At 44.5% G+C, this 22480-nt stretch overlaps 1 protein-coding gene across 1 annotated transcript in view; it reads left to right on the forward strand.

The window, feature by feature from the left end:
- Positions 1-22480, forward strand: part of LOC134555926 (glypican-5-like) — a 339079-nt gene that overhangs the window by 174024 nt on the left and 142575 nt on the right. The window contains exon 6 of the mRNA XM_063407996.1: positions 17055-17175. Coding sequence (XP_063264066.1) covers positions 17055-17175 — 121 coding nt within the window. The remainder of the gene's footprint in view (positions 1-17054; positions 17176-22480) is intronic.

The raw sequence follows: 22480 nt of genomic DNA on the forward strand, positions 1-22480 counted from the left end.
TTTCTGTTTGTGAAAAGGGTGATTGTAATTCTTGGAGCTCTCAGGTGTCAGCATCAGTTACCCACAGCATAGTGGAGCTAATGTAACCAACCAGTATTTTCCTTATCAATTCATAGATGAGTTATTACTTCAGGGTAAAAGAATAAATCTGGAATGAGGGGTTAGGATGAGTGGCCTCAAAGACTGTCCTTGAAAGGCAGTCTAATTTGTTGTCTACTTAGTTATTGCCTGTGGTGTTCTCTGTCTTTAAAACATTGGACTGTCTCAGGCTGGAGTTGACACTTGGTTTTTCAGGGGCTGCTTTTTGGAGCACTATATGCCTCAGATTATGTGCATCCAGGGAGAAAATATTCGTTGGAAAAAATAATACAAACAGTGTTTTGGTCCAAATGAAGGAACCCACGAAGAGAGTGAATGTGGATCCCAGTTTTGCGTGTCACATGGATCACATGCATTAAGCTGCATTTTGATGTGTCGGTAGCATTATGAAATATTCATACTTTTGTGAGCTGAGCACAAGCACAAGCCCCTTGTTCTCACTTCCCTTGGTCTTTCCTCCCAGTCAGTGCTGTGTGTGATGTGAACCCGACGGGCTGGGCAGGAGCTGCTCGGGCATTCTTGGATCCACTCCCAAAATCCCCGCCAGCCGAGGCTGTGAAGGAAACCCCGATTGTTCTGTTCGTAATTTGGCTGTGTGGCACAAGGGGGAGCTCAAGGTTCGAACTGCTGCTGAATATTCATAGCCTGTACAGAGCATCCCCAGCCAGGCTCTGCTTTCAATTGCTCAGTGTAATAGACTTCACTAGAAAATTACAATTTCAAGAATGTAATCGTTTAATGGAACTGAAACTACCTGATTTTTTTTCAGTAGAACCCATGCAAACTGGCTTCTTCTCTCTGCTGAGTTAATACAGTAATTCACAAAGGGTTGCTTTTTTATCAGCCTGCTCAGCTCTCACAGTGATGTACAGAGGGACTCTCCCCACTGAAGAACTTCAGAGGTTCTGCAGCAGTGATCACTCCAGGAGCTTTGGCAGAGCTGAGCTTCAGCAGGAGCACTGTGCCACTTAGCCTGTGATGGAAGTGCTGGTGCTAATCACTCCTCAGCAATGATGTGCTGTTGTTATTCGAAATTACATTAAGATGGAGGGGTGGTTCCTCACCCGTTGTGATTGGCATGTCAAATGAGCACGAGGAAGTGACAGAAAATTACTGCGCTGGCATTGACATGATACCTGAGAAGTGTTGAGCTCCTTTCCTGCCCAGAATCAGTATTTGGTGCTATCTAATTCTCAGTGTGAGTGTGCTTCACTCTCTCGTGCTGTGCTGAAGCAGCAGCAGGGTGTTTGCAGTACTGCAGGGATGTCACAGGCATCCAGGGGAGCACAGCACCTCCTGTCCCTGCCCGTCTCACTGGGACTGGTGCTCTGTCACAAAAGCTAGAAGTGGCTTTTATTTGGGTATTGCCAAGCTGGAAGATGGGTTTTTTTTTTTCAATCAGAAATTGCTGCTTGTTTGCTTTGTAAGGAAATGTGGTAATACACTCCTTTTATATAAAACCATGGGCAGGGCCAGGAGTTTGCTAGAGAATTACAGCTGCAGGTGTAATTTCGGTCATCAGGTGCTTTGGGTCTCTCCTCAGTGGCTGTCTGCATCTCCTAGATACATCCCAGCCTTCTGAACCCTGGCATCTGCCTCATGACATCTCTCTTGTTGGGGAAGAAATTCCTTCTCTGTCTCGTTTTTGGGCAAGCCAGTGAAAGGTACCCAGCATAACTGGAGTGTAAAGGACAATATGTGTCTTTGGGAGGAAGGGTGGGGGGAAGATGTGAATTGAGGGCTTGAGGCTACAAGCTGGCATCCTGGTTCAGAAAAATACCTTTTGTTAGCTTTACAGTGCAAGTTTAGAGACAGGCAGTTGCCAGAGGCAGGAATTCAGGGGGAAATGTGCTGGTGAGCTGATCTTCTCTGGCAATTCCACTGTGCCTCCTGCAGCTGGGAGAAATTACAAATGAGACAGATTAGAGCTGCTGGAGACTAAGCAAGTAAAGCTGTAGGAATAATTTAAGCAACAGTTCTCCCTTTCCCATCTCCCTGAAAAACACAGAGTGGGTAAAGGTTTGTTTAATTCTGTATCGGATTCAACTATGCCATTGCATTTCCAATTTCCTCTGTACTTGGGGCTAACTGAAGAGATCTGTAGAAGGAGCAGCGAGTTCACCTTCTCTTTGTAAAAATAAAATCTGGGAGCAGTTTATGGCACACTGGGCTCTAATTATCACTAAATAATGAGTTTGCCAATAAAAGGCTTTTCATTTCCACTCCCACAGCATCCAGCTGTGTAATCAATCACTGCCTCTCACTGGGGCTACAGCCCTGGTGCTCCTGAGGTCCTGCTGGGTCCCCAGAGTCCTTGCAGGGCACCTGGGCTGTGCCATGTCCCCGTGGGACCCCGAGCTCCCCTGCCCTGGGCCAGCTGGGGGCTGGATTCCCATGGCACTGCTGTGCTGGCAGCCTCTGGTTGCTGCTCTGGCCAGTCTGGAGGAAACACAGAGCAGGTGTTCAGCAAGGCAAGTGGAAACAGGTTTTACGGTTAAAATACTTCCTCTGCATGAAGAAAAACCAAAAAGAAGAAACATGGAGCAGGCACAGAGAGATGGTGTAGTCTCCAGGAGCTGCTGAGTCCCAGAGAGCCTGCAAGGGATGTTCAGCGTTTTGTTGTGTCCTGGAACCACCAAAACTCTGAGATACTGTCCCTGCTGTGCCACCCATGTGTGTGCCAGACTCTGCTCTTTTCCTGCAGGGACTACTATTCCTGCTAAGAGCTGCTTTTTTGATTTCCATCTCTTACAAAGGTGTTTTTTCAGGAGTGAGATGCAGCTACCCCATAAACCTGAGAGTCCCTGAAACACAGCGAAGTGCTGGCTGTGCCCTGGGCTGGAGGGGCTCTCTGGCTGTGGCAGGATCAGCTGAGTCACTGCAGGCTTGTCACAGGCTCCAGGCACACTGCTCTGCCCAAGCTGACTGTCAGACTGTAGTGGCACAGGGGTTAAGCAACGTTTTGTGGGATAGGTGAAGCAAGCAGGACGTACCTGTTGGCTTTCAGCTGTTTTCTTACACTGCTTGCTTTCTTTTCAGTCTTTCTTTCTCCTTTGATTGATTCACAAATTTTAGAAGTTTAAGAGGGGAATAATGGGATTCTCATTCCATTCTAAGGCCTCCATGTGCTAAGTAAAAAATCAGGATGGAAAATGTGCAGAAATTTGCCTCCTCAGCACGGCAGTCCTGCCGTGGCTCCCCCACTCTCCTCGTGTGCCAGGCTGGGCTGCCTGCTGAAGGGCTGGGCTGGGCTGCCTGGCAGGGCTTTGGGCAGAGCTCCCAGCCTGCAGCAGAGATCCTGGGCTGCTCCTGGGGCAGCCTGTGCCCCCAGGCATTGCTGTGTCCGAGGTGAGAGTGGTGCCTCTCAGAGCCCTGGGTTCCCGTTAGCCTGCATGGTGAGCCATGAACATCCACACATCATTCTCCAGCTCCTGGGGTGGGCTCTGCATCCAGAGCTTCTGCCTGCCGGGTTTGGTGTGTCTGTCTAACTGCATGCTGCAAACAGTGTCCAGCTCACATCCATGAGTGTTCCCCATGGATCTGGGCACAGACAAGACCAACACTGAGGTTTCCAGCCTGGGCTCCAGCCCACGAGTGGGGAACCTCCCTGGGCAAGGGCAGACAGGCTTGTGAGGGAGGAGGTGTCAGCTGGGGGACAATTCCCTGGCACTGAGGGGGCTGGAGGTGTGGTGGCACGAGGGCAGAGGAGAGGAGTTCCCAGCCCTGCTCAGAGCTGCAGCTGCTCTGGGTGCAGGGGCTGCATCCTCCTGTGTGAACGCCCTGCTGGGCTCTCACAAGCGCCTCCTGCTTCTGCTCCTGCGAGTTCCAGGCTCGTCCCTGCTAGAGCAGTGGCACTAGGCCACAGGCTTTGGTTGCCTTACAAATTTGGCCTGTGCTGGGCTAATCACCCAGTAATTGTAATAGTTTTACCTTTTTATGTGGATCATATATTGATCTATTTGAGATGAGAGCCAGTAAAACTGATAAAATGTTTTTTTCTCAAGCAATTTGCTGTGTTTGCACCATTTGCCAGGGGGAGAGCTATCATTAGAGTTTCACCTGCTTTTCCAAAATAAATGACAGACCAATATTCCTGAGCACTACTGTCTACATGGGGCCACTCATTTTTGGTAGTATTTAGTCTCGTGCCAAGGAAAGATCCAAACAGAAACTTGTAAGTGTATGTAAAACCAGACAGACACATTGGAATATCCAATAATCCAATTAATCCTTGTAACCCTCAGGGATTAATAAACTCTTAGTTTAGACACTAAGAGAGAAAATCAGGTGAAATAATTTACCTTTTGCCAAATTGATCTTTTTTTTTTTTTGATTAATTTTTTCCCATAGTAAAAAGAAGTAATTCATCTAAAATGCAAGCAATAAACTACTTCCTCACCCCCTGCACCTCTTTTGATTAATTATAATCTAATCTAAAAACCTTTTATCATTAATTATTCTTCAAATGCCATCTCAAAGGAGAGGATTGGCAAGTTTAACAAGTGTCTGCAGAAAATACTTTGCCATTCCTGACAGGAAACACTTGGCTTAAAGTCATTAAAGCAAGACAACTTAGTTGTCTTGTTAACCCAGCTGCTTTGTTGAAAGGTTTTCTGTGCACTGGTAGGACATGACAGTCAATGTTCCCTCCTTCTCTTGCTCCTCTTGCCTTTGTCCAGCACAACTTTCAAAGCCTGTGGATTTGTGCATGTAGTGATTTCTGTCTCTGTAAATCTCTGTAGAACAGATTCAGACACACTTGTCCATCACCAGTGTCCTTGGCTGTGCTTGCCATGGTATCCAAAAGAGGAGTTCAGTATCCAGCAGTGTCAGCTGTGTGGGCTGGCAGAGTTTTTTCCCATGCTGAAAACCAGCTGTAATATTTGTGTGCTGTTCACAGTGACTAATGCCTGTTCCACTGGCCTTCAGCAGTACCAGCCCAACCCACCCTCTGTAAAGCCCTTCAGGATACCTCAGACATGGATGATGCTGCACACAACTGAAGTCTGTTCAGATCCTGTTGTAAATGTTGAAATGTCACATGCTCCCTTTTTTTTTAAACATCGTTACATCATTTATTCTTCTGTTATTTGTTTTTTCCTTGATCCTTGCTGTTAATCATCACAGTATTTTTAGCACACAGATAACAAGTGGTGCTTTGTAGCCAGTAGTTGTGCCACAACAAACTGCCTGCTGTTCTCTCATTCCTTTTGTATTGTGTTCAAAATGACTTTGGTTCTCTGTGTTCTCTAATATTGTACACATCTTAAAAAAGAAAAAGGAAAAAAGGGACTTCCTGTCTATTTTTTTTCTCTTTTTTCCCCCTGATTTTTTTAGCAGAAAGGCAAAGCCAGTTCTCCTGTGGTGTTTGTGTCCCTGGTGTCTGTAGGCCTTTCCTTACGGCTGAGCACAGGCAGGTTTGTGCCATGCTGAGGGGTGTCAGCCCCACTGTGTGTGGTGGGCAGAAACCCTCAGCACCCCAGGAAAGGCTTGAGAAACACCCAGGTCAGGCTGTGAGCTGGAGCAAAGAGCTCTCTGTCTGCTCAGCCAGTGGCAGCCACTCAAAGCTGTCAGCTCCTTTTTTCACTGGGGTGGCCACACTCGAGCTCTCAAGTGCTTCTGTTGCTCTTGTGTCCACAGAAAAGATAGGGAGCTGCTGAATGGCTCCCGACCTCTGTGCCTTGCCCTGGGAAGGGGGAGAGCATTCGTTTCCCTGCCCATTAAATCTTCCAAGGATGAACTTACATTTTTTTAGGCCCAGATGGTCAGTGGGAACGGGATGGAACTGGGTCCTTTTAGGATCTCTGCTTGGGGCACTGTACCTTCCTATCCCCTGAATATAAACTGAGAAGAGCAGAAGGTTATTACGGAACAGATTATTTGTGATTATACTTACCTGCAAAGAAAAGGGCTTTCTGTAGGGGAGGGCTGTGGGGCCATCACTGCAACACCAGGACCCTGCTGGAGGGGCTTTCTCTGTTGTACAGCACAAGGTCCTGTCAGGCTTGGGTGCTTTTCCATTATGTCATTCATTCTATTTATTTTTCTGTTTTCAGCTGCCTACACCTTTTAGCTAAAAAGTTAAAAATGCCTGTTAGTGAGTGTGCTACATTGTGTGTGTGATGGCAGATTGTTGGAGTTTACCTGTCCTTGTGAGCCTCCTGCTCTGCCTGGTGTTTGCTTACTTGGGAATTTTATACTGAGGATTTTGATTTTGATTTTCTATCTAACACAGAGGGTTGCAGCTCTTGCAGAGGCTTAAGGGAAGGGAATCTCTGCAACAGAAATCAAAACTTTAGGGGAAACAAGCCACTAACTTGCAACTATGTCAGAAGTGGTTTCTCTTCCCATTTGCTGATCTACCTTAAAAGTAAGTATCAAAAAATAAGATTGTGCATCCCATGACTGAACTGGCAGCTTGGGTTTTCAAGAGGAGGACACTTGTAGCACAGGGAAAGGGATACTCTGCATTTTTCTTTCTAGCTCTTCTTCTGCACAATATTTTGTGGTGCATCCATTTGTGGGCATTAAATGTGTTTCCCCCCACAATGTGGTTTTGCTGTCATTAATCCTGCAGAGAACTTGTGTGAGTTTTTGTTGCTGTTTGTCTCTGTGGCAGCAAAGTATAAAATCATGAACTCGGGATTGTGACCTTTCTGCAAAATCAAGGGGGAGAGATGGTAAACTGCAGAAGGGAACAGTTTTAACCAGACATAAATCTCCAGCAGTATTAGCAGAAAAATTGAACAGTATAGGTCAAGTAAATTGATTTTTGTATAAATATTCTGTGTTCCAGATTTGTGATGACAGGAAAATCTTTTTACATTTGACCTCTCTTCTAGTGCAGTTATTTTGTGAGAAGTACCAAACACTCGAGCAAGGAAAACAATGCTTTGTGTTTAATGACAAAACCATGAATAGAGGCTGCTCAGTTTCCCACGTTTCTCTCGAGCTCTTCAACCTTGACCTGGGTAAACATTTGTCTTGGACGAGTGCAAAGACATTCTGGTCTCCACAACTGGACCATGCTTGCCCTTTACTACTACTGACATTTTCTGCTGTGTTTTCAGGAGCGATAAATACAGTAATTTTTGCTACATACTGCAATGCTGCATCAAATATTTAGTTAGGTAAACTAAAAGTGCTGCTTTTAAGAGTGCTTCTAAAGCATGGGGCTGGCACCGGAAAGGTCTGTGCTGAGCACATCCCTGTGGTGCCAGAGGCTTTGGTGTGCCTGTAGGAATCCTAGCAGTAAGGATGCCTTCAGGCTTGTTGGAATGCTGGAAACTTGGATTTGGGAATTTTAGTATACAGTAATGTGTGTGAGTCAAGATGGAGACTTTGGGTGTTGTCTAAGGCCTTCTTCTTCACCTTCTTCTTCCTTCTTCTTCATGGCTTTGGGTGGTTTTCTCTAACTGGATGAAAAATGTCCACATTGCGAGCCTTGGATGGTCATTATTGGGTCAAAACCACAAATAATATTGGTGTCACCTTGGTATTGGGTACTTACTGCTTAAAAAACCTTGGAAAGAGTTAGAAGCAGGCCATTTTACCTTGTTTCTCTAACTTGGAACCCACACCTAGTGAGTCTGTAAATACTGTAAATAGATAAGAAATAATAAACAACCAAGACTCAACTCGAACTTGGGGTTCCCGTGTGTTTCATCTGACCTCAGCCAAGATAAAGAAACCTGGAGTGTAACACAGGCTGAGCCCAGTCCAGTGCCTGTAGCCATCATCAGTGGCACAGGATTTGCTGTTGTTTTACTCTGAGGGGGACAATGAGTGTTAGTTTTCCTGAGCCATGTCAGGCAGTCCTTGCAAAAGGAAGCTGGGTGAAATGTGTAGCTCTGCTGGTGGGGTGAACATGTAGCTTTCTGCAGTAAAACGCAGGTTCCTCTATCAAGAATACAACTTGGGTGCTTTGGAATGGTGATTTCAGCTGCCTGTCTTGCAGGGGGAAAAGATGAAGCAAAAGGGAAGGAGTTTAAGAACTCCTGAGTCAGGAGACTTGAAAGTCTTAGTGTCTGATCTCTTTCTATACAGCACTAAGATCTCCTGTTTACTTTTTACTTATATAAAATTTAGCACCACCATCTTCATGCTGAAGTTTTTAACCTGGCAATAGGAATGAATTAAAACTGTGTCCCTTGCACTAGTGCAGCTCAGAAAGGTAAATAACATTTCCATCTGGGACTCAAGGACCAGACACCTGCTCTGAGGTATTAAGATGTGGGCAGAAGTGGAGACACTGGAGCAGATAAGAATTGCAGTGAATCTATTGCCCAAATGCATTGGAAAAACTGTATGAGGGAATGGAATGGAATGGAATGGAATGGAATGGAATGGAATGGAATGGAATGGAATGGAATGGAATGGAATGGAATGGAATGGAATGTGTGTGCATTAGTGCAGGTTTAGAATCGCTGATGTCAGAGAGACCCCCAAGGAGCCAGAGCAGCCAGGGGAACTGGCAGGGCTTCACCAAGTGCAGCTCTGAGCTGCCCTGTGCTTGAACCTGGAGAGAGGGTGGGCCTGGGCAGTGCAGCCCCCCTTGGCCCAGGGTGGAGGGATGGTGTGCCCAGTGTGCCCCCTGTGCCCCCTGTGCCCCCTGTGCCCCCTGTGCCCGGGGCTGCAGAGCAGCGGGGCCGATGCCAGGGGGGCAGCAGAGGCTGGCAGGGCAGAGCTCAGCCCCTGAGCTGGGCCCATCCCGAGCTGCCCTTCATGCACTCACTGCTAACAGCTGTTCCTTACTCCCCATGTGCATTTGGAGAAGCTGCCTTCTGAGGAAAGCTGGAATTTTGACCTCAGTGCTAATCTATTACTGTTTTGTTTTGTTTTGCTTTTAATGAGCCACAGGCAAGGTCTTCTCCCTGTGACATATGTCAGATAGTGTGCAAATTAGGACATTTTCCACTTTGCTTCATAAAAATTCCTATGCTGGGATCACAGAATATCCTTTTGTATAACCATGGTCATCTGTCAAGACTAATTGTTAAGTATCTGCAGCCAGGGTTTTCAGAAAGGCAATTGGATTCTTGCTGCCTTGGCCTGTCTAAAATCCTATCAACCAAATAATGTGAGCCCTTGCTCCATGCTCATGCTCTCTCCACTGCTAAGTTTATTTATTGCTTTCTGCTGTTATTTTTTTCTTGTGAGAGTTCAAGTCCTCTCCTGAGACTGCATTTTCTGCTGAGTCAGTGCTGTTTTCCACCAGTGTCTTCCATCTGGCAGGTTCAGAAGTTGGGCATCACCTGTTTCCACTTGCTTTGCCCAGCAGAACAGAGTGCGAGCTGCCAGCCTCCAAGAGGGGCAGCATCAGTTTATCCCTTGGGATTTTTCCTGCCTCTGTTCTGTTTGCACTCCAGGAAGGCTCTCTCCTGGCCTGGGAGCTGCTGAGGAAAAGGTGTTTCAGATTAGCTTTCCTTTTCCTTTAGGGATGGCCACAGATGTTTCTTTGATAAGTATATATTTTTTGTTTACTGTTCAATTTTCTGTTCTGTTTCTCATTATAATGGGGAATGCTGTTTATGCCTCCAGTTCCCAGTTAGGTTATCAGCTTTTGGGTTTGTATCATTTTCATTGCTCATTATATTCTGTGTGACGGGTATAGAGGTACCATTTGTGTGTCCTGAAGAGTTTATTTCATTTGAAACTAAAGAGCTTTCCCATCTGATGGTATTCCAGGCAAGTACTTTCTTTCCCCTGATACAATAAAGATTGTCCAATTAACTTCTACAAATTTCTTTGGTGCTTTCAGTGTGCCTCAAGGTAACTTTCATATGCCTAGGAAAAGAATGAAGGCCGTTTCCCCAAAAATCTGTAATAACTTCTTGTTGCAACACTTTTCAAGTGTTTACAATATTCTGTGAAGCTCCGGTCAGTACATTTCCAGCATAATTTTGGACAAAGTGATGAGCACATTGTTTTGAGGCTGACATTTCTTACATGTGCACTCTTGTTTTTCCCTGATTTTCAGAGTGTTCATGGGCTGGCACCATCCAGTCGCTGGAAGCCATCTGATAGCTTGGTTCTGTAGCTGCAGTCTTACAACTGTATAATCCAGACTACAGGAGGTCTTTTTCAGCCCTGTAGAAATGGAGAAAGACCATTAGAAATGCTGTTTGGCTTTGTGATTTTCCTTTTCTAATTATCCCGTTAGTACACTGCATTTGTCTCATCATTTTCCATAATTACTAATAAATAAGATTACTTGTGAAACTTCCACTGGAGCCCATTAGAATAGTTCTGGCAGAGACAGAATTCTCATCGTGTCAGTTCTGCCTCACAAAATGTTCAGGGCAGCTAAACTCATTATGTGCCAGACTTGAGCTTTCCTGTAGTCTGTTGGCATTACTTAATCACTTCAAAATGAACTCTGCATAGGTATTTTTTCAAAAGAGAAACCTTTCTCTCGGAGAATGTTGAAGCAGTTGTTCTCAGCTGATTGTGTTGAATACATGACATTGTTTTCCTTTGTGCAGCCAGATTTTACTCTGGTGACTCCACCTCCTCCAGCAGAATTGTACGCTGGCATAAATGCCACGGTTCTTTCCTCAGAAACAAGCCATTGCTGCTGATTATGTGCCAGTAAACTTATCAAGATGTGTGTGTATATATATATATATATATATTTGTTTTGGTTTGTTTCAATGAAGTGTTTATCTTGGCAGCTTATCTCCTTAGAGAGCAGCACTGGCCATGGGTTGATCACCCCTCTTTGGAGATCTCTCAGCCGTGTGGTGCTCAGGGAGTGTAACCAGCTTTAAGCTGGTGCAGCAATGACAGAACGTGTGATTTGAGACATTTTTGTGAGCAGTGCCATTGTGGGAGTTGCTCAGAGATGAAGCACAGCCTGTGTGTGGCACTTCCAATGCCCAGGCTCAGGAGGAGGTGGGGGACTCACCCCTCTCTTGTTATTGTGTGGAGCAGCTCAGGGAGAGCTGAGTCCGAGGGGAGCCCTGCTCTGGCTGGCTTTTCCTCATGGAGAATTGTGTTTAAACTCACAAACACCTCAGGGAAACAGCATTTCCTTTCCTTCCTTGGAGTTACTCATGAGTGACAAGCAACTGTGATAACCAGGCAAGAGATATGCCAAGCCATGTGTTCTGCTTGTTCTTGCCACTTTGTGAAGAAGTGGGCAGAGGGTCAACCAGATCAAAGCTGATAATCCTGATGAATTATGTCACATTCTGCAACTCTACAGTTTTTGTCACTGCTTTTACTAGTTGGTGCACGTTTCTGTGTCTCCTGAATTGAGAAAAAAACAAGGATTGCAGAGCCCTGTGGGTCAGAGGTTCACATGCTCCAGGGGCTGCATCCAAAAACTGCAAGGGAAATGTCCGAAAATTATTAATTTGGGGACACCACAGGCTGCTGTGGATCAGCAGTGGATCCACATAATTGAATTTCAGGCAAACCATTCCAGCCCAAGGGTCAAATGATGAATAAATATAAGACAAAACACACCATCTGGTGAGCCATGCCTACTGTAACTGAATTTGTTTTTCAGTGGATCTCAAGACCAGTTAAGTAGCTTATCCGTATTTCTCATTGCTCCTTGCTAAATGGCACAATCAGAGCTCTTCCCTTCCTTCTCCCCATCACCCTTTAACCCCTGAGTCACCCAGGGGTGGGTGGTGGCTGCTCTGGCACCGTGCTGAGGATTTTGCTGAAGCGAAGAGGCTGCTGCACCCTGGCAAACGCACGGGGCTGGAAAGGCATCAGCCATTCCATTTCCCTCCATTCTGTCTGCACAGTGCCCTCGGCTTCTGGGAGGGCTTGCAGGATCTCTGGGATGATTTCCTGCTTCATCACTTATGCCCAAAGATCAAAGGAGCAGAGCTGGATGTGAAATGATTGCTGTAAAGTCTCGCTTTGTCTCAACACTTGATGATTTTGCTAGAAAATGAGTGGCTTACTCTAGAGCTCTCTGGCTTTAGCAGGCTGAGTTTTAGAAGGCTGAGAATGCAGATACTTTCTTTTAGGTGGTCCAGTCTGCAGATTTCCAATGTGTTCTTCTTTTAACTGAGCGGTTTTTACATTTGTATAGAAAACAGGACAGTCACATTTTTATAACACCAAAGAAATATATGGTGGGATGTGATTTTTCGAGCCTCAGTCAGGAAGAGTTTGTACTTTCCAGTATGTCTCAGAAAAGTGTTGCTGTTTTAGCCCTTGCTGATCACGGTGGAATTGTTTAACCAAAACAAAAATGATGGAAAAAATGTACGGCAGATGACAAAATATTTCTGCTTAGATATTGCTGTCTTGATATACAGTGTGTAATTTATTTTTTAAAAAATGTGATCATAAAATTTGAAACATCTTAGCAAATGTATATTCAGTTTGCAGGCAGTGAATTTTATTCTTCTTCTACATAGGTGGCAGCTCTTAAGGTTGTATGACAAATGATTTCATCCAAAGTAGTTTTTGTCCCCTCGAGATGTTCGCTGCATTTCCTGGATTCATATACTGAGTATTGGGCTCAGAGTCTCAACTTTGCCATGTGATGTTTGATGTCCCATTTATCCCACAATTAAATAAACATTTTGGTGTCTCTTGCGTAGCTGTGTTGGGTCAAATACTCAAAGGGAGAACAGGAAATTAAAATGAGGAGAACTGCATTGAGATGAAGCTCAGATTCCAGGTATCCTGAACTGCCAGCAGGGATGATCCTGAAATGCTCAGTTCATGTTCCCAAGCATGGGGAATGTGCTGGGGTCCTGCTCCATAATCCTCGATAATCCTTGGAAAAGCTGCCCACAGCACCTGGCTGGGGTGGTCTGCTGCAGGGAAGTGGTGTGAAAACAGCAAAAACAACACCCTCTTTCTTGGGCTTTTGTGTCCCTAATGCAGCTCCTGCAGTCCTTTGCCTGGAATTTGAAGTTATTTCTATTTTATGTGCCTTTTTTTTTTTTTTAAAGGCATATTTGATTTTGAGAAAATCCTGTACCTTGCTTCCTTTTCTTATTAGGAATTTAAAAAGGAACATTTCGGAACAGCATCTGGCTTTTTAAAATAGCTGGTTTTGCTCAGATATGTTAATTTATCTTTATTTATTTATGAAATAAAAACATATGCTTTCAGCTGAAATGCAATCCCATATGTAAAAGGCATTTCACTTTTTACCTTTTTTTGAAACTTGAGATGAGCCTTACCTAAGATCTAAAATAATTGATACTTCTGCTGAAACACTGAAAAGCTGTGTTTGGGAGACTGTTGTTTTTATAATTTGCTTTTGTTTTTTTAAAAGTATCATAGCTTAGCCTGATCAATCAATGGAATAACACTGGCCTGAGGCTTGAGGTCTGGATGAAAATTCTGTCTGCACAAGCTGCTCCCTGGGCTCCAGTGTAACAGTTACTTCAGGATTGCTCCAGTGACAATATTTTAATACAACTTTGCTGGACATTCCTGCTGACATTTCTGGGTTTAGTTGGAATAAAGTACTAAAGCTGTAACCAGAGTTAACAATTCTGTACTACAATATTTCAGTTAAATTGCAGGTTATTAAATAAAGCAAGCCAATTTCTGATCCTACTTAATGTACATTTCCAGTAATTCAGGATCTGATGTCAACAAAAAAAATGGTTTAGATAGTGCAAAGAAGTAAAGTAATCAGATTATCTTTCAGGAAATGTATAGTGTTTATTCCAAAGTATTTTAACGTGGTGCAGAGAAGGATCTGCAGTTTGCAGGGTGGTGGTTTGGGGCAGATGGGCAAAACGTTTGTATCTAGTGCAGGCTTTGGTTCTTGGCTGGGCTGGGGGAATCACTCCCTTCTTGCTGGGTGTGCAGCTCTCCTGCAGTTCTCTGCCCTGTCTCCTCCTCGAGAGCTGCAGCCCCTCTCCTCTGAGATCAGCATCTCCTCGTTCCTCTGAGCCTCTCCAGGTCTGTTCCAGCAGTGATCTCCTAGTGAGAGCACACAGGACAAGCACAGCTTGCCATCACATTTTAAAAAATATTACATACTGTTCATCATCAAGACAGCACTATCTAAGCAGAAATATTTTGTTATCTGCCACATATTTTTTTCATCCTTTGTGTTGGTACTGGTTGAAGAATTCCACTATGATCAACTAGGGCTAAAACAGGTTATTATGGGAAAAGCCAAGAGCTGGCTCTGTGCCCTGCAAGTCTTTTACCTCCTTTTCCACCAGCTGTTTCCTCCATTCCTGGGGTGGATCCCCTCTGTTTCACCACTCCAGGTGGTTCTCTGAGCTTTTCCAGTTGGGTAAGTTCCATTCCAGACCAGAGCTGGGCCACTTTGGAGGTGCTGGTGGTGGCACCAGGGAGGGAAAGGAGCTGAAGCAGGATTCACAGAGGTCTCTGACACATGGAATTTAATTAAGCTGTGTGCTGCCTCTAATTGTGAACAATGTGGACAGCAGGAATACCTGTGCATGTCTGCAGAGCTTCCAGGAGGGAGTCCTTAAACACAAGTGGAACGTGAAGGGTACAAAAGTCACCTTTGTGTCCATGTGAACTCACTCATTCCCAATGGCCCTGTGTTCCTGGTGGGGAGGGATGTGGAGGGGAGGGTTCAGCAGCAGCAGTAAGGGTGAGCTGCCTGAGCCTGACTTTCCCCATGCTGGGTCTCTGTGAGGACTCTGGCATTGATGCTGCTGCTGTCTCTGAACTGGCCCTGTTAGTGCAGACTCCACGCAGTGCTGTAGGTTTGTAGTAGCACTCAGGGGCAGTTCATGGAGGCAGTGATTCATGGGGAAAAAACCAGTGTCATTTGCCAAAAAACACCCCAGCCAACCCAGGGGTTTCTTTATCCTGGATTACAGTGACATAAGCCTCCAGAGAAATTCCAACAGCTCTAACCAGGGGTTGAATGGAGAGCAGTCAAGAGCAGTGAAAAGGAAAACCCTTGCATTTTGCTGCTGTTGATGAGTTTCTGATCAGACAAAGCAGCACACACAGGGAATCCCCCATACAGACTGGGGCTGAGCCATTAAATTAAATTCCTCCTGTTTTAAAACCCGATGATCTCAGGGAGCTGTGTCACATCCCTGTACTTCTACAGTGGGTCACCATGTGTTTGTTTTCACATGATGAACTATGTTGAGTATTCAGCAAATAATACAATTTGTGAATAAAGGTAAAGGCAGGTAAGATGCAGCAGTGTTATAATATTGTCTAAATGCATTGATGTGGGTTTTTACAATCCATACCACCCTTGGCTTCAGAGTAATAGTTTAGCTGGGTTCTTCCCAGGGACATCAGTCCAGCAGGGTCTGCTTCTAAGATGTGAGCCCTACCATCATTTTGGGTGTGCCATTTTATTGTGAAAGTTTAAACTTCAGATTAGTTTATACATGTATGAGTTACATTTCAAGAAAAAACAGAACATTGTCAAAGGCTCAGTGAACAAAAAAATACCATCTCAGTGAGAAAGGTTTTCCTTTACGTTTGTCCTCTAAATACTATCTAAGTATTAAGGCAAAACATGCTTTTTCTAAATTCTCTGTTCTAAACAATTTTTTCTTCTATTTTTTTTCCTGAGAAGTGACATTTATTGAGTTTGCTGAAAAAGCAGGCCATCCTCAGTTATTTCTTTTTCTAACCACACCTTTAGCAGCAGTGTCCTACAGTGTGTTCTGCCAGCGGTTTGCATAAATTTGTGTTCATCCTAAATGAAACTAAGGTAGGACCAATATATTTGCAGATCTAGGTCTCCCCCAGGTCATTCTGTTACCTTTCTACAATAGAATTTGGGCCTTGTTTTCTGCTCAGAAGTGCTGTCCTCAGCTTCAGCACAGATTGGGTTACAGTGAAGAGTTCAGTGGTAGGAGATCACCTGGCATGTCCCAGTGTGCAGGGATGATCCAGGTGAAAGATGGAGCAGGATGTTCCTCTCGACATTTCAGTCCAAAGGAGCAGAGCCAGTGCCTCCCTCCCTTACAAAGATGCCAGTTTTGAGTCTTTATTGAGATCCTCCCTGGTGTGTGTGTGTGAGTCTGGGAGAGTTTGGTTTGTGAACACTTGTCCAGTTCAAAGCTGGTCGTGCAAAACATCTCTGATCCCCTTTGTTACAAATGAGTGCTGAACTCAGGGGTCATACAACCTAAAAGCCACAACTCTCCAAAAAAGGCTGCTCTGTAGCTCTGTGGAATTTAAATTATACACAGACAAATGCTGGAGCAGGTCTGAAGGAGTGTGGATACTTGCAGGAATCACTGGGTTCAGCAGTGGCACAGACACGGAGAGAAGCAGAGCCCAAATGAGCACAACCCAGAATTTTCCCTGTGAGGGTGCCCTGGCCAGGCAGGATTTGAGGATACCTTTGTGGGGTATCCCAGCAGAGACTGGCAGGAGCTGTGCAGTCAGCAGGCAGTGGGAGAAGTCTGCAGTTGCTCAGAAAAGCAGGACGTGGTCGGAGGGAGTTGCTGTGGCTGGTGAGTCCTGCTGCAGGTGAGGCTCCCTGGGAGCTGTGCCAGAGCAGCCCCAGAGTTTGTCCCCAGTGTCCCCAGCTGGCCTGGCAGGAGGACTCCAATCCACACTTTGATCATGGACCTTTTTCAAATCAAACCCGCTTTTCATTGGAATTTGCTTCAATCTCATGAAATGTAATTTCTGTCTGAAATTCCCTGAGTTTCTGCAATAACAAAAGAGTGAATTTTTGGAAGATATCAGCTTTGACTTCTGTATGGAAGAACTTGAGAATGTTAGTTACAAAGGTTCAAATATTAAATTATGAATGAAACAAACCTCTCTGTGGTTTATGAAATTGCTGTTGGTTCATGACTTGAATAGTTTAAAGTGGTAAATGATACTGCAAGAAGCTGTGACTTTTATTCTGGTTGGTGTGTTTTAAAACATGAATATTTATAATAAATTTTATTCCCATTTACAAAACATTTTCTTTTTGTAAGTCCCCTGTAACATGATTTTTGATTCTGATGGATATGGTTCCAGTCACTGATGTGTTATTTTTTGTTTTTCAGTTACACCAGCAGAGTTGTTTCCAATGGACTGAAGGCACAAATTAATAATCCGGAACTGAAAGTCAGAGGGTTGGACCCACTCATCAACAATTTAATTAAAAAACTTCAGCACTTTAATCAAGTAAGTAATTTTTCAAGATAAAACCATGTTATCGTGGAGCTGAAGGTAAAATCCTGAGGTGGTACTGCCCATCATATTCCACCCTCCAGGATTACAGGCCTGAGGTGGCTGTGGGGTGGTGTTGCTGTGAGCCTCACACAAAAAGACACGCGGAGTCAGGAATTTGGGAGAGCAGAAAAGCACCAGGGGAGAATCCCCGCTTTGTTTATTACTTCCTATTATATACTTTTAGCAAGGTGACCATGGATTGGAGGGTAGTATTCCCACCTCTCAACCACATTGGTCAAAGGGACTGTCACACAGTCATTTCTCTCCAAGGAGAAGAATGTGAAAACAAGTAATATTTACAACTACAATCTCCTTGTTTACATGAACAAGCGTGAGAAGGTGCACACTTCTACTTTAATATGAACGCTCAGAAAACTAGGAAAATCTCATGGCAACAGTGTGGGTTTGTGCTGAAGGCAGCAGATCCCACTGTCCCAGCTGTGCTGTGAGCTCCAGCCAGGCAGGATTCCCTGGAAGTTCTCCCTGGCTCTGCTGAGCCCCAGGAGCACGGGGGAAGCCAGGCTGCCCCAGCTCACCCCAGCCTGGGGCTGCAGGGCTGGTGCTGCTGCCTGCAGGAGCCTGGGATGCCCCTGGGCTGGAGACCTGTCCTTTGTGCAGCTTTGTGCTCCTCAGGGCTGTAGATACTGACAGAGCAAACCCAGAACGAGCCTGTGAGGGTGTGACAACCAAACTGGAAATGCTCAAGTCAGGACAGAGGGTGCTCCAAGATGAATTAACCGTGCCCCTTGGGAAACATTTCCTTCACAGGCCTTTTCCTCAAGCCCCTCAGCCCAAAAGGACAGATAACCTTCAGGTTTGGGGGAGATGTGATTAACCTGTGCCTGCCTCTTGACATCTTTTGGGGTGCCACGGATGTCCCTGGCATTCCTGGTGCTGCTGCCATCCTGCAGGGCTGCACATGTGGCTCCTGATCCTCCTGCCTGAGCACAGCTCTCTGTGAGCTCAGAGCCAGCCCAAACGAGCTGGAGCCAAGAGATTTACCAGAGATTGATTTTCATTTAGAGCAGGCATGTTTTCCTGTCAGCCTGCAAGGATGCTTTCAGCAGAGGTGTTTGCACATCAGTCTGCTCATCTTTCACATCAGTCTCATCTTTCACCACGGAAGAGCAGTGGAGCACGGGGGTAGGAACAGCAGGGAACCCACGCTGAGGGAAGGGTGTGCAGAAGGACAGGAATTGCACAGGAGCACTGAGGGGTGTGCACGAGGACAGGAATTGCACAGGTAGCACTGAGGGGTGTGCAGAAGAGCAGGAATTGCACAGGTAGCACTGAGGGGTGTGCACAAGAACAGGAATTGCACAGGTAGCACTGAGGGGTGTGCACAAGGACAGGAATTGCACAGGGAGAACTGAGGAGTGTGCACAAGGACAGGAATTGCACAGGGAGAACTGAGGGGTGTGCACAAGGACAGGAATTGCACAGGTAGCACTGAGGGGTGTGCAGCCAGAACAGGAATTGCACAGGGAGAATTGAGGAGTGTGCACAAGAATAGGAATTGCACAGGTAGCACTGAGGGGTGTGCACAAGGACAGGAATTGCACAGGTAGCACTGAGGGATGTGCACAAGGACAGGAATTGCACAGGGAGAATTGAGGAGTGTGCACAAGGACAGGAATTGCACAGGGAGAACTGAGGGGTGTGCACAAGGACAGGAATTGCACAGGTAGCACTGAGGGGAATTGCTCAGTCAGGATCTGGGAGGTTGTTAAGGCTGTGGCTGGGGGTCAGGGACTCCTCTACTCTTGAAAAAGTGCAATCCTTCCTCACCTCTCACCAGCCAATGGTGGTAAATCCATAATCTAAGCTGTAATTAGTGGTTCTGTTAAACCTTGCTTGTCTCTTAATGTTCTCCTGTTCTGAAAGCTGCAGTTTAGGGATTCTTTGTATCACACTGATTCAACTCACCATGGGGGATTAAAACAACCAGTCTCCTGCAGTACTTAATATTACACTGAAATAGGCACTGTGTGGTCAGGTTGATGAAAAGAATAATTCATTATTTATCTGTCTTTGCATGTTATAAAGTAGAGTGTTAATTTACTTTATAAATATTAGATATATCCATCTGTGTAATAGTGCTCTATAAACACTGACAATAGGAAATAGTTAGAAATAGATTAAATCAAAAGTAGTTGTGTGTTGGAAATTCTATTTCTTTGTCTGTTGTAGAAAAACAGAAATCTGCCTGGTCTGAGCTGCATACCAATTTTCTCAAGTTACATACATTTTAAAAACAGTCTCAAGAAGCACTTTTTAGCCAGCAGAATAAAATCCAGCTCTTGGCTCTGTGAGCTGGAAATGTTGCTTTCTGGTACTTGTAACTGTTTTGGGGGAATATCTTCGTTAACTAAATTTAACTCCCATCAGATTGAGGTGCTTAGCAATAATGGATTCCAAGGGTGAAGGATTAAACAGAATACTGATTATTGCCCTAAGATGGTTTGTTCTTAAGTACTTAGAATAATATAAAATCCTTTGATCATAATTTTAGTAAGATTTCTTTGGAGATCAAAGCATCAAAGAAGTTGCTAAATATCTGAGGCTCTCACATACAGCATCAAACACATGTAGCTGTTTTCTACTTCTTGGATTTTTGTTTCAGCTGTGATATTATTATACAAATAAAAACTGACACTGAAAAGCCGATTAAATCAGGAGTTTGGAGTGTCATCAATAGTGTGTGTAGGCTGTAGAGTTATACAGAACTCCATTACTAATTTTATGGACAAATTGATTTTTTTTATAAGAATACATTTTTAAAATTTTTTTTAGCCATGTGTAGGGTGAAATTTAAACACTGCACAAATAAGGGGATGAGATTTTTACACGAATGATATTTCTGTCTCTCACCATGCTGCATGTATCCCTCAGGGAGCCTGGACCTGTTGGCTTTCCCTCTCTGTTTTGCAGAGGTGTTTGAAATCAGAATAACCTGCTGCTGGGTCAGTGTGTTGAGGCTGGGCAGTGCTGTCAGCTGCAGCTGCGTTCACATCAACAGGATTAATTTTCCTCAAAGATCTGCCTTAGCTCAGCAGTTCTTAGTGGTTTGTGGAGCAAATCCAATCGGTGCTGTCTTTGTTTCTCTTCCACCTTCTTCTTCCAGTGCTGGAGCCCAGCTCCTCCTCATCCCTGAGCAGCCTGTGCCAGGCCAGCAGGGCTGGGCTCTGTGAGCAGGAGCAGCAGAAGCAGCAAACAATTCCCCCATTCAAATCCCAACCTGCCTGGCTTTGTCCTTTCTTCAGCTCCATAGCATGTCCTCGAAGGGAAAAGAACTAATGACTTCACTGGCCCTAAATCCCGTGGGTGTGAACAAAACTCCAGTTCTGCTCCTGTTCTAGGGATGCATCCCAGCTCCAGCACGTTACAAATAATCTGTATGCAAGGCATCTTCTGTTCCTGCTGTCATTTAGGCTGAAATGCCACTTTGGTGGAGATTAGAGCAGCTCCTCATTTTTTTTTCATCTGGGACTTAAATCCTCAGCACATAGTTGTTGGTTTTGTTTTTTTTTCTAAAATGATTATGCAAATAGCAGGCTATTTTATATCCACTTGGCAAAGCTGGAAGTGAAATTTAGAGAATATTATTCAACAATTACTGTTATTTGCATCCCTGACAGATGAGGTGGTTGAAGGGTTTATTGTAGTGGCTGATTCACATATCAATAGAATTACTGAGCTACAATTTACGGTAACTTTTAGTAATGCAAAAACAGATCAAGTGATGTCCCAGGTTGATTTGGAAATAGTGGCAGAAATAATATCTTTTCCACCCTCTTTTTTTGTGAATAGAACAGGTGTGAACCACAACTGATGGTAAACACAATAATCACCCTTTGCACCTTTTTTGAGGGCTACTTCTTGCCACAAAATCACACTTAAATGTTTTAATGTTTTCTTCACCCTAATGCTTTTCATAGTTCAAACTAAACTGGTTCTCAGGCTGAGGTTAAAAATTGTCACGGATCAATTGCACTGAAAAGAAATGAGAGTGCTGGGAAAAGTGAAAAGGCTGTGACTGTACCTTTACTAGCAGGGAGGTATCAACATTCTTGAGGGATTATAATATAATAAGTATTATACAAGTTTGATTTATTTGGTTTTTGTCAGCCTAAATCTGCTCCTGACAGGTTTTGTGAATCGGTGTGTTTTGCTCCTGTCAGAGATGAATGCTTAGGGCATGGCTGTAGTTCAAGACTGTGCAATAACCTAGTGCAGAAAATGAGAGTAATGTCAAAGCAAATCTTCCTGAATGTGGCCCCACGTATTTTATTTTTTCTCTCGGCCAAAGTCTCATGGATCTGCCAGCTGAACTAAGAAATGTAACTTAATTCCTTTCAGGCTTCTATGCAGAGGATTCTGTTAGAGCAGAGTTCAAGGCAACTGCACTGAGATGTTTCATTCCAATAATATGAGCCAGCCATAATTTAATCTTGAAAGTGAATTTAATTGAGTTATACAATAGGGAATAATACAATAAATAATTTAAGTAGTACTTAATTTAAAAGTGTGTATTTTTTTAGACATCTATAAAATTTATTACATTGTAGAGTTTTTATATGAGATTTGAGCAGAGACGAGTTGGTTTGATTTTTAGCCAAAGTTGTAACTGACTTGGACTGGGATGCAGAATTTTCTGTTCTTTGTTTCATCCAGTGAAAGCATGGAAGGAAAGGCCTCACCTGAGAAAGAGTGGTGCTTTCCTGCTTCTGTCCCCTGATATTTCAAAGGCCCAACAGCCTTAGAGGTGCCACTGCTTGTCCCCTGCACTCCTCCCCAGAGCCCTGGCACTGTCCCAGAAAAGGGCATTTCCCTCTCAGCCAGGGAAGCTGCTCAGGACCCTGCAGAGGTGCCAGTCCCAGGGCAGCTCTGCACAGAAGCCCAGAGGTGGATCTTGTCTCAGCTTGTCTGCAGCTCAGGTAAAAAGCACTTTTCCATTGAAGCAAACACCTCTGCAGCTGTGCTGGCCCTTTTGAATTCACCTCACTGTGAAGGCATTCACAGCCCTCACCACCTTTGTCTCCCAAAGCAAACAGCAGTGATAATTAATACCACGGTTATTGGCTGATTAATGAATAGCACCAAGACCTGCACAGAGTAGAGAAAAATAGAGACAGAGTTAATGAAACCTGACACAATTACATTTAAGATCTTGTGAAGACCAGGAAAGACCAAATGAACTGTATTGGTTTGGGTTTTTTATTTCCTGCCCTGCTGTGTGAAAACTGTTCACCCTTAT

Source organism: Prinia subflava, chromosome 11, assembly GCF_021018805.1.
Source record: "Prinia subflava isolate CZ2003 ecotype Zambia chromosome 11, Cam_Psub_1.2, whole genome shotgun sequence".
NCBI lineage: Eukaryota > Metazoa > Chordata > Aves > Passeriformes > Cisticolidae > Prinia > Prinia subflava.